This window comes from Vipera ursinii (assembly GCF_947247035.1).
Source record: "Vipera ursinii genome assembly, chromosome: Z".
Taxonomy (NCBI): Eukaryota; Metazoa; Chordata; class Lepidosauria; order Squamata; family Viperidae; genus Vipera; species Vipera ursinii.
Genome location: NC_139517.1, coordinates 25879399 through 25891200, shown reverse-complemented (window position 1 = coordinate 25891200; position 11802 = coordinate 25879399). Strand labels below are relative to the sequence as shown.

General features: G+C 34.0%; 1 protein-coding gene across 1 annotated transcript; it reads left to right on the top strand.

The window, feature by feature from the left end:
* Positions 1 to 8000: 8000 nt before the first annotated feature.
* LOC310649252 (olfactory receptor 6B1-like) lies at positions 8001 to 8957 on the top strand (the record flags this gene model as incomplete). The annotated part of the gene is made up of 1 exon (XM_083377556.1): positions 8001 to 8957. The coding sequence occupies one exon, from the start codon at positions 8001 to 8003 to the stop codon at positions 8955 to 8957; it is 957 nt and encodes a 318-aa protein (XP_083233682.1).
* Between the last annotated feature and the right edge of the window lie 2845 nt (positions 8958 to 11802).

The window sequence follows — 11802 nt, the reverse complement described above, 5'->3', positions numbered from 1 at the left end:
GATGCTACAATTATTCTCTGCTACATAGCTTATCAACACAAGAAGTGGATTTAAATGGAAAATAAAGTAGAAGCAAAGAGATTATATTTAACTTAATATGTTAATCCAATTAAAACTGATATAATACAAATAAGAAAAGAAAACAGGATGGCCATCTGTCTCTGTCATGTTTCTCATTAAACTCCATATATTCATGATAAATATCTGTGATATAGAGACTTTCTTGACTAGCTAAGCTCCCCATAAAATATAAATTTGTTAAGTTGTACATTTTATATGGAGCCTACATAGAAGTCTATTTCCAGTGTCCCCATTGTGATAGACTCTGTACTTCCATGTACACAGATAAACTCCACAACTGTGTCTTTTTTCAACTTAAGGTACTTCCATATTTATATACATACACACATACATGCACAGGTATAAACAGCATCCAATTGTCTGAATTCAGATAATATGAAAAAATAAATAAATGTGACTTCTTCATAGCTATAATTTCCATTCCATAAATCTGCAGGCACCAGTTTCAACAATTTCCAGAAAAAAACAAACCAATTTCCAATTGTTCTTTCTGTCATTGCTTTCAAAACAAAAATATCATGGGATAAATTTATCCACACTCAAACCAACAAATATGGGAATGCCAAAAGGGGCATCCAGCTAGTGCTTCCTCACATTCTTTTTTTTTTGTCTTTAGCTCATTCAGTGAAAGGAAACTATAAAATTGTCTTCCCATTCCTCATTTAGTGAAATTATACCATAGAGACTTAACAGGAACAGAGAAAACATGGAGGGGGTGGTGAAGAGAGAAGCAAGAATTCTCATCATGAGAAACTAACCATTCAGATGACCTGGCAGGACCATTAGAACTATGCATTCTGTAGCTGAGCTGAAAATAAATTAGTTCAAGATCCAAAGAAAAAATAAAGTTGAGGACATAAAGATCTCAGTCTAGTGCAAATAAAAATATCTAAGGAAGCTAACAGGAGCAGTGCATCATAAAATGAAGCATATATTTTTTAAAGATGACATATTACAATATTTTGCCATGCTCTACAGTTTATTTCCAACATCTGATTGACTTAGACAAAGACCACTGTAGTGGTGGAGTTTAACCTACTAAAGAAAGTTCAATATTGAAAAGAGGGCAAACATACTATTTTTTAAGTTTGAAAGAAGAAATGGGTTATACTGAACAACATATGGAACAAATCAATGAACAATCAAGAGATGCCTTATTGTCTAAGTAAAACTTCTTTCAACAAACAGAATGTCAGCAAGGATTAGGGTTTTTTTTTTGTAGAAATTGCTTTGCTATGTACAGCTGATGACTTGCCAAAACCCAATTTATGCACAACTGTGCAAAACAAAACTTTATATTTGAGCCCTGAAGATCTTCACTAAAAATTTGATTCTCTTTATCAAATTAAAAATGCCAGATTTTAAACTATTTTTTTCAAGAAGTTGCATTTTCACTAGTCACAGGAAGAATCTGCAATTTCAAGGAATGCTGAATTTTGTACCTGTTGCCATATTCTGCACAATCAGATTAGAAGATTTTTAACAACAAAAGAAAAGGAAAAGGGGACAAGGAAGAGTTTTTCCCCCTTTTCAGCTGTAATTACACTGTACTAATGTGTTGAAAGCAAACTGTTGCTTGTTTCCTTGAATTAGTAAGTAATTAAATATTTGATAGTATTGATAAAACAGTATTTCTAAATTTAATCACTTTGGCCCAGATTTATCTTTTCTCCAAAGATTTATTTAAAAAAATAAAAACAACGAGTTTAAAATCTGAACAAAATAACACGGAAAAATTGTATATGCTCCCATGCTGCTGATGAAGCAGGGATAAGATATGGTGTTACAAATGTTCCTATACATATCATGTTTCCCCAAAAGTAAGGCCTACCCTGGAAATAAACCCTAGCTTGATTTTTTGGGGTGGGCCTAACATAAGCCCTACCCCCAAAATAAGTCCTAGTTTCGGGGCAAGGCGCATGCCTAAAAAGCTAGGGCAGGGGTGGGGGGGTGGAGCTGGCCTACTTGCCCCATACCCACTTACCATTGCAACCTGCCTCTCCCCATTGGCCCACTTCTTCTGCGGCATCCTCTGGCCTGCATTTTGCTGTCAGTGGCCTTTGCAGAAGGCCTCTGCAGCCAGGAATTGAGCTACCAATTCAACCCATAGGTCCATTCTCAGCTAAAGAGGCATTTCCTTCAGCTGCAGAAGAATAGGTCTGGCTGAGCAGGCCTGTTAATGCCAGTGAGAATTTCATAAATGACCTGTATATTCTTAGCTTGGTAAAAATGTTATGGGATTCATTATCTAGGTGAAATAAAAATTACAAGCCAAAACTTCCAAGAGAAAACAATGGTAATTTATTTGCATTCCTTATAAATAGCTATAAATATTGCTATAAGCATACATTTTTATTGGTATAATGACATATAATAAATATAATAAAACTCAAGTGTCCCTCCTAATTAAACTTTTGGGATATATTTAACCTGGGGCGACAATTATTCTAATAGTCTGTGTTATCCTGATAACTTCAAGATATTTACTTCAATTGGTCCTATTCCAAAAATTAAAATTAAAATACAAATGAAAAATTAACATTTATTGAGAGGTCATCTTAACTTATATAAACCTAAATAATATGAAGCTATTTAAAAATTATTTCCTTTACCTGCCTTTGTATGTGCTCTATCCAAATGAATCATCTACTGAAGATTTTGTTGTTGTTGTTCATTTGTTTCAAAGAGCCTTTTTCAGAATCATGGTTCTATAACTGTTCTCTAATTATTTTTCTATGCGTATATGTGTACATATTTTAACATACCCTTATGTTATTTAATAAAAAAAAGTTACACAACCTTTCAGATCTTTAAAGACCAGCACAATTAATTTAGAACCTTTCATGGGTCTATTATTAACAAACCATATCTTCAGCTATGTTCAATCCATAAAATTGATGTTAAAGGGGATGAATTTTAGCTCAACTGCTGTTAAGAAATCTTTGTTAAAAGGTACCAAACATCTAGGAGATCAACGATTTAGCTGAGAATATGGTATGAAGCATATTATTAGTAAGTGATCAGTATTTGCTCACCTCATTGTATTTCTTCCTACACAATTTGTCATTCCTGGAAATCTGCTATAACTCTATAATCATCTCTCAAATACTCTCAATCTTCTTAATGGAGAAACATTTTTTTTCTGTTCATGGCTATATTTTACAGTTAGATATTCTTGGATTATCTAAACTTGATTGTTTGTAGAACAACCTCAAGTGGAGGAAGGAGGCTTTCTTTTTCAGTTACAGGTATGGACATGAAGGAGAATTATCCATGACTAATTTAAGATTATGAATGAGGAAACTTCATCTTTAACTACATACAATGATTATGACTAAAAAAGCTTTTGCAGATATACTTTTAACCCTTGGTTATTTTTTATAGAGGTAAGCATTCCAAGTTTCTATTTCTTTGAATTCCAAATGATGATATGATAATAGAAAATGCTTTCTCTACTGTGATAGAAGAGGACAGATGACAGTGTCACCTAGGCTGCACATACTTTTCGCTTTTTAGGTAATCATAAACCAACTAGCAGCTCCAATGAATTTAGAACTTTATCCAAATTTAAACAGAAAAACACTATTCTCTCAGATAATTGCTGACAAGTCTTATTTGTATCTCAAACTTTCAGAATATTAGCATAAGAAATTTAAACTTGCATACAGTTAAGACAATATGTTTGATGTCTACATTTTCTGGATATAATTTAAACCATTGCTTTTCCATTTACAAAAAATAACAACAAAAAAGAAATCATCATCATGAGAACTTTGCATTGTCTGTCTGTGTCTGTCTGTCTGTATCTATCTATCATCTATCTATCATCTATCTATCTATCTATCTATCTATCTATCTATCTATCTATCTATCTATCTATCTATCTATCTATCTATCTATCATCTATCATCATATATTCATCCATCCAACATATGTGACTCAATTCATAGATGAATTGTATTTTTGTTTCTTTTGTCAGGTTAATATAAAATTACTAATAAATGTGGACATAAATCTTCATAAGTACTGTAGAATGTTTTCTTTATTATTCAGTTAAAGGAATTATCCTTTCCTAGTCAGGCAGATGGAGAGCTGGTCTTTTTTTTAGAATAAAGAAATGTACTATATTCGTTTTTGTAGTATAGTATTTTGAAACTACCCTTGAAATCCTTTTGTATGTTTCAGCTGGTGAAAAGTATGGCAGTGAGACTAAACTTTGGGATCCCTAGGATGGCCCATATTATACTCTGCTCCACAAACTTCTCTAGCTATGTCTACTTCTGGGTGCAGTTCAAGTTTTTGATTATCACTTCAAAGCCCTTAATGGCATAGCTTGAAGCTACTTGATGAACTGCCTCATTCCACTAGGTCAAGACCGTCTTATTCATACTGGCAGAGAAAGGCTACTCCCTGTCAGCATGAGTAGATCCCATCAGTCAAAGAACTTTGTCTGTCAGGATCCAGAAGAAGAGCCTTCTCTGCTGCAGTGCCTCCTTTTGGAACATCTTACCCTCTAAAGTAAGATCTGCTCCCACCCTCCTATCCTTCCACAAGAGCCTAAAGACCTGGTTCTGCCAGTTGGTCTGGAATCCAAATGGAAGAGTCATGCTAGAGGTGGCTACTGGACTGATGCAGTCTCCTCTTTCTTGTTCTCTGCTCTCTACTTTTTTATCTTTCTTTTTTTGGTAATCATATTGTTGTATTCTTGTTGTGTTCTTTTTCTTTTTTTTCCTTTTATTGTTCTAGTATCTTAACTTCTGTTCTAGTTATCTGTTGAGGTTTTCAGTCATCCAGATCATAGTTGTCTCAAAAGTGCTTTTTCAAAAGGCAACTGGACTATTCTTTCCCTGAGGAAGAAGAGGAAGAAGACATTTTGCTCCTCATCCAAGAAGCTTCATTGGTTCTGGCAGGATGGTGGGGGTAATGGTAGGATTAGTTCTCATAGGATGGAGAAGGAGTTGGAAGGATCTATTTCATTAGTACTCTCCATGAGAACTCTTGAAACCATATGGGAATTTATCTGTGCCCTTAGATAAGTCACTTTTTTCCAGTGCCATTGCAAGTTCACTGAACAAAACGGTCAGTGAACAAAAAGTTGTAAGTTGAAAGACTTCACATATACACGCACACAAATCATTTTGAATACAGGTTAAACTTTCTCAGTGGAGTTGTCTGGTTTTTGGAGTGGGATCTTGCAAATCCAGAAGATGGACATTAATCTATATTATGTCAACAAAGCTTCATGATTATTATTTATTAAATATCTGTATGGCAGTATAATGGACACGGTGGCTCAGTGGATTAGGACGTGGAGCTTGTCGATCAGAAGGTCGGCAGTTTGGCAGGTCGAATCCCGAGTGCCGCTTAACAGAGTGAGTGCCTGTTACTCATCCCAGCTTCTGCCAACCTAGCAGTTCGAAAGCACGTAAAATGCAAGTAGAAAAATAGGGACTACTACGGTGGGAAGGTAACAGCATTCCGTACTCCTTTGGCATCTAGTCATGCCAGCCACATGACCACAGAGACGTCCTAAGACAAGCTATTTGGCTTTGAAACGGAGATGAGCACCGGCCCCTAGAGTTGGAAACGACCAGCACACATGTGCAGGGGAACCTTTACCTTTACCTTTATGGCAGTATAATAATTATGCTAATGCAGGACATTTCCCACTTGTAAAATGAATACTTGTATGCACTGAATTCTGGAGATTAATCTGGAGAAGTTAGACAACATGGCATCATTAAATTTTGGACACTGCCAGCAAACAATGCCCCTTCAATATCAAAGAACAAACTCACTGAATTTTAACAGTGCTGCAGATAGCTCTCTCCATTTAAGACCATAGGATTTTATTATCGCATTAGTGAACCTTGCCTCAAGCAGTTTCTAGGCAAAATTTTGATGGGTTCAAAAATATCAGAAATTTGTCAGTTGACTTGACTAAATTGATTTAAGTGTCATAAAATCAGTTTCAGCCCTGAGTAATCAGATGAAGAGATTTTCTCCATAAATTGAAACTAAGGAGGACAATTCTGAAGACTGAGTGACTAAAAGCTGGTAGTTGTTGAATAGTGAAAAATGAAACAAAACATATAATGCTATAAATATAATGAAAGCTTTCAGGTCATCAAAGAACATATGTATTTCGTATATATCTTCATCTTACTAATATTTCTGCTGTATTTTCAAATCATTCCATAAACTGGAAATAATGCAGGACTATTACAGCTGTAGTTGTCAATTGAACTAATACTTGAAAAGATCCTAAGCATCAACTAATGGTGTGGAAAACCACATGTAAACTTGGCATGGGGACATATTGAATTATTCATAACTGATTCCACTCAAGATATGACCAGTGATGGAAGTATCTGTCAGCTTAATTTCTTCCTGTGTAAGTGTGTTCCCCATCAATCTGTGCAGCCAAGTTTATATTGTATTACCTTAATCCAAAACAAATTTCTGGAAACAGAATACCATATCAGATGTTTATGATACTGTTTTTAAAAACTACAACTCTTCCCCTGTGGTCAATTAAATATGTGCTCTTAAAATATTCTCCAGTCATTATACTTAAATAAGAAGCTCCAGGCTTAAACTAAACAGATGTTCATTTTCAACATTATGGATCCTTAAGAATAACAGGTAAGATTCAACAACTTTGTATTTAAGGAACATAAGAGCAATTGAAAACGGACTTCATAATTTTTCATTTTATAATAAATTGGTGATTTCCCCCCCCCCCAATTTTCCACTCTTGGATTTCTGGTAAAAATTACCTGCCTATGTTGGATACAAGATTACTCAGGATGTGAAGAATACTTTTCTTTGTCAGTCATTGATGAAAATGTCAAAAAAGATGAGTACTTTGCTTCTAAAATGAGAAAGGAACAATTGCCCCACTTAGATACAAATGCTTCTGCACAAGCACAATATTTGATCACAAGAGACAGACTGAGTTGAATGAGTCTTGCCTTTACTTCATAAGATTAAATCACCAGCCTTTGGAAAACAATGTTCTACAACATGGGCAATCTCAACTAAATCATATAATTTTATTTATTATTTCTACTGTTTTTGCATAAAGGCTGATTCACTGTAGTAGCTACATACAAAAGAGGCCAAGTTTGCTATTCCTACTAATTGTTTATGTAGCACTGTGGTATTCTTTTTCTACATTCTGCAATCAGTACAATTATTAAAAGGAAGAATGGTTGATTTCTTATTGAGCTAAGGACTTAGTAGCTTCCTTTATCTTGACTGCCTTTCATTTATTCACCTCACTCTATTACTTTATGAATAAATAATCTCCCTTAATAATTCTGCATACTTTTAATTTCTTAGAGGCAAAGAGGATAGTGAAATGGATAGGATATAAATTTAATAAATAAAAATAAAATATCAGTAATCTGAAGATACAGTGTTTGCAATAATGCAATCATTTCCTCATGCAGCATTTTACATACTTTACAATAAAATACATATCCAGAGATAAACTGTATAAGCTTTATTAGCCCTGCCATCAATTAGAGGCAATAATATTTATCTTAATAATACTAAGCAGTCATAGCATAATTGTTATTTGAGATGCATAATTGTTGTTTAAGATGTTATTTAAATTGTTATTTTAAGATATTATTTAAATTGTTATTTAAGATGTTATTTAAATTGTTATTTAAGATGTTATTTAAGATTCATAGCATAATTGTTATTTAAGGAGAAAAAGTTAATACAATTTATCAAAATATTTAGTGATGATTAGATGGGTAATAATATCTGACTTTTGTTTTAAGATTTTCAGCATTAATTGAGCTTTCACTGTTCAGATTTGTTTGCAGATGTGAAATGCATAGACAAAGGGACAGAGAAATGAGTGTTGATTGACATTGTCCTTCCTATTAGAATTATAGAATGGAATAATGAAGAAAACAGAATGGAAAAATGAAACTATTATTACAGAATTCATCCTACATGGCTTTGGAGATATGAAAGAGATACACATTCTTCTGTTCATACTGTTTCTAATAATCTATATCATGACTATGGCTGGGAATCTTCTTATTATAGCCCTAATTGTGACTGACCAGCACCTCCACACCCCAATGTACTTTTTCCTAGGCAACTTGTCTTGCTTAGAGACCTGTTACAGCTCAACCATTCTTCCCAGAATATTAGTCAGCCTACTGAATGAAAACTACACTGTATCTGTGAATGGCTGCATTCTGCAGTTATGGGCTTTTGTTTTTTTAGCTGTTACAGAATGCTATCTCCTGGCTGCAATGTCTTATGATCGTTACTTAGCAATATGTAGACCTCTGCATTATTCCACACTTATGAATTTCAAGATATGCCTCCAATTAGTGGTTGGATCCTGGATTGGTAGTTTTGTGATAGACACAATATTGTTAACATTTATATTGAAGTTAAGCTTCTGTGGCCACAATTTGATAGAACACTTCTTCTGTGATTTCATTCCAATGATGAATCTAGCTTGCAGTGATGCAAGTGAGGTCAAACTTGTGTCAGCTATCCTAACATCCATCTCCACCCTACCACCATTCTTTTTAACCATAATATCATATGGTTATATCATTGCTGCCATCCTTGGAATTCCTTCTATCATTGGGAGGCAAAAGGCCTTTTCTATCTGCTCTTCTCACCTCATTGTAGTGACTATCTTCTATGGCAGTCTCACAGCTGTCTATCTTTTGCAAGACAGTAATGAACTGAAAGAACTGAACAAAACCTTCTCTGTCTTTTACACAATCTTAACACCACTGTTGAACCCCCTTATATATAGTCTGAGGAACAAAGAGGTGAGGGGAGCTCTGGGAAGGACAGTTAGCAAACATACAACCTGCATACAAGTTCACTGAATTCTTGTTTTCACTTAAAGGGAGGGAAATTATTCTCATTATATCATTAAAACCCTGTTGTTTTATTAATTCAGCAGTATATTTCATGTGCTTTGGGTTCTGTAGATAAGCATTTGTAAGTTGTTATACTAGCTGAATAAGAAAAATTGTAGAAAGACTATTGGCCTTGAGTTAGGCCAAAACAGGAAAGAAAGAGTTAATTAGCAAGGCATATTCAAATGACTTGACAAATATTTAACACATATATTTCCCTTGCTTCCTAGCTAATAGAGAAAGAACCTGTGGCTCAGGAAGTTAAAGCAACTGCCTAATATATAATCAGCCCAGGTTCGAATATCAGATAAAAAGGGTAGGACTGACTGATGAGAACATAAGAATTTCGAAATGATCATTTCAGCCTCTCTAAAATTCTTTATTACCAATTTGAATAATATATATATATTATTCCTCTAAAAGAATATTATATTTATATAATATAATATTTACAAAAACAAATATATATACATACATATATATTATACATATATAAATATAATATTCTTTTAGAGGATTTGTTATTTTCATGTATTATTCTGGTATCTCATTATAAAAAATTAAAAGTCAGAGTCTGTCTGTGCCCTCAATTTATCCCAAATGGTGGATTACTGTAATGTTTGTACCAAGATGCCTAAAATATGCTAACTTAAAGAATGTATAAAATATTTGGGACCATCAGTCATGTGGAATTGAAATTCCTACTTTGTTTTGAACAATTTAATTCATAAAGTTGTAGTTATGGTCACATGGTCATGATTTCTGATGCTCTCTGCCAGCTTCTCTCAAGCAAACTCAATTGGGAATTCAGCAGGAAGTTGGAAGTCACTTACACTCCCAAATTTTCTTTGTTCACAAGTGGTTGTTTTATTTATATGACTTGTTATTAAAGTTTGCTTGCCACTATTGCTCTTCTTCTGTTTATGATATATCCTCTTTTTAGATGATCATGGGACCATCCAGCATGGTCAGACTAAAATTTAATGTTTATTGTGATCACATCAAATTGCATTATGTTTCACTCAAGCAATGATCACAGGGTTATCTAATATGTGATTATTTATTTATTAAGCTTGAATGCTGCCCATCTCACTTATTAAGTTAAATATGGAAAACTTTCCAAAATAACCACACAATCATAAAAACTAAAAAAAATTCTCTGCCTTCATGTTTAACATGAAAAAGACAGAATAATGTTTAGTGAAAAGAGGAACACAGTTTATGCAGTTCTATCTTTCAGTTCTATGTTTAAGGATGACATGCTAGCAAAGATTTCATAACACCATACTATTATTATTCTTCCTCCTTAAGCAATTGATTTGGATATGAGGAAAGACTTAAAATAGATAGAATCCAGAAAGTTATCAGATATTCTAATTAATATGATATTTAGCTTATCAAATATTCATTTTCATAAATATCTCTCCAACTCTCCTGTAGCAGAATTACACAGTTAGTTAGTTATATAGTACATAGTTAGTTATATAGTACAAAAGTAACATTCTAAATGTTATGTTGCTCTGATCTCAGTGAAATTTCATTGTAGTGAAATGCAGCCAATTGATTTTTGAGAGGTAAGATAAAAAGTGAGGTGGTAATGATGAAAACTGTGATTTCATGCAAGGTACTGAAACAGAATAAATTTGATGATAAATTTATGCATCACATTTATATGGTTTTTCATCTCACAAAAAGTGACTGAGATACAGAGAACAAAACTATAAAATAGAATATTTAAAAAAATATTATTTTTTAGAAATGCTAATTTCCATTCTCAACCGTTTGTAATAATCTTAACCACTCTTAAACCTTCCAGTTTAAAATTCCTTAGAGAAATGCCCAAATTGTTGCATTTCTAAAATGATTATATCAAATGAAATTTCCTAAGGGATGATAATTTTCATTAAGAGATGCAAAGGTGGGGTGATGTCACAATGACATGGGTGCAGGGGAACAAGACTCCATTCCCCATGCCTGATTTCTACCTGCTGGGGGGGGTCTAAAAAGACCAAAAGTTGCCCTGTAGATTATGGGTCATCCAAAAAGCCCTCAGGACTGGCAGGAAGAAAGGATGGCCACACCCATACTGCCAGTCAGAAGCTGCTGATCATCAGAGACAAAGAACACAAATAAGTGGAAAGCAAAACAACTGATCTGAGTGAGACAACTTTCCTTACCTCTCTAAAAGTGAAAATACCAGTTCTGGAAAAAGCTCCCAAAAGCAAGAAATCCACAAGCTCTAGGGAGGCAGGGGATTTTTCTTTTACTCTTCCCTTCTGAACCATAAGCGGTGGTTTAAGCTTTGGGGGGAAATTAAAAGTGACTTATAACAACATCGTGAAGATAATTGAGAGACAGAAAAAGGATGTCTTGGGAAGCTTTTACATTTATAATTCCACCCACCCCTCCACCCCTATTTTTTGTTTGGAAACTATTGGATTTAGAGTTTTTGGAAAGGAACAACCAGATCTCTGCGGCGCTAATTTTTTTAGATGCTGAAAAAGCTTTTGATCAATTGAATTGGCAATTTTTGTTGAAAGTTTTAGACAAAATGGATTTTGGGGAAAATTTTTTGCAACTGATTAGGGCATTATATCAAAAACAAACTGCCCGAATTATAGTTAATAATAGCCTGACAGAGGCATGTAATATCGAGAAGGGCACAAGGCAAGGGTGTCCGTTATCGCCCTTGTTATTTGTGTTAACATTAGAGATATTATTGGTTAAAATACGGAATTCGGAAAAAATTAAGGGGATACAAATTAGAGATCAGGATTATAGATTGAGAGCATTCGCAGATGATCTGGTTGTT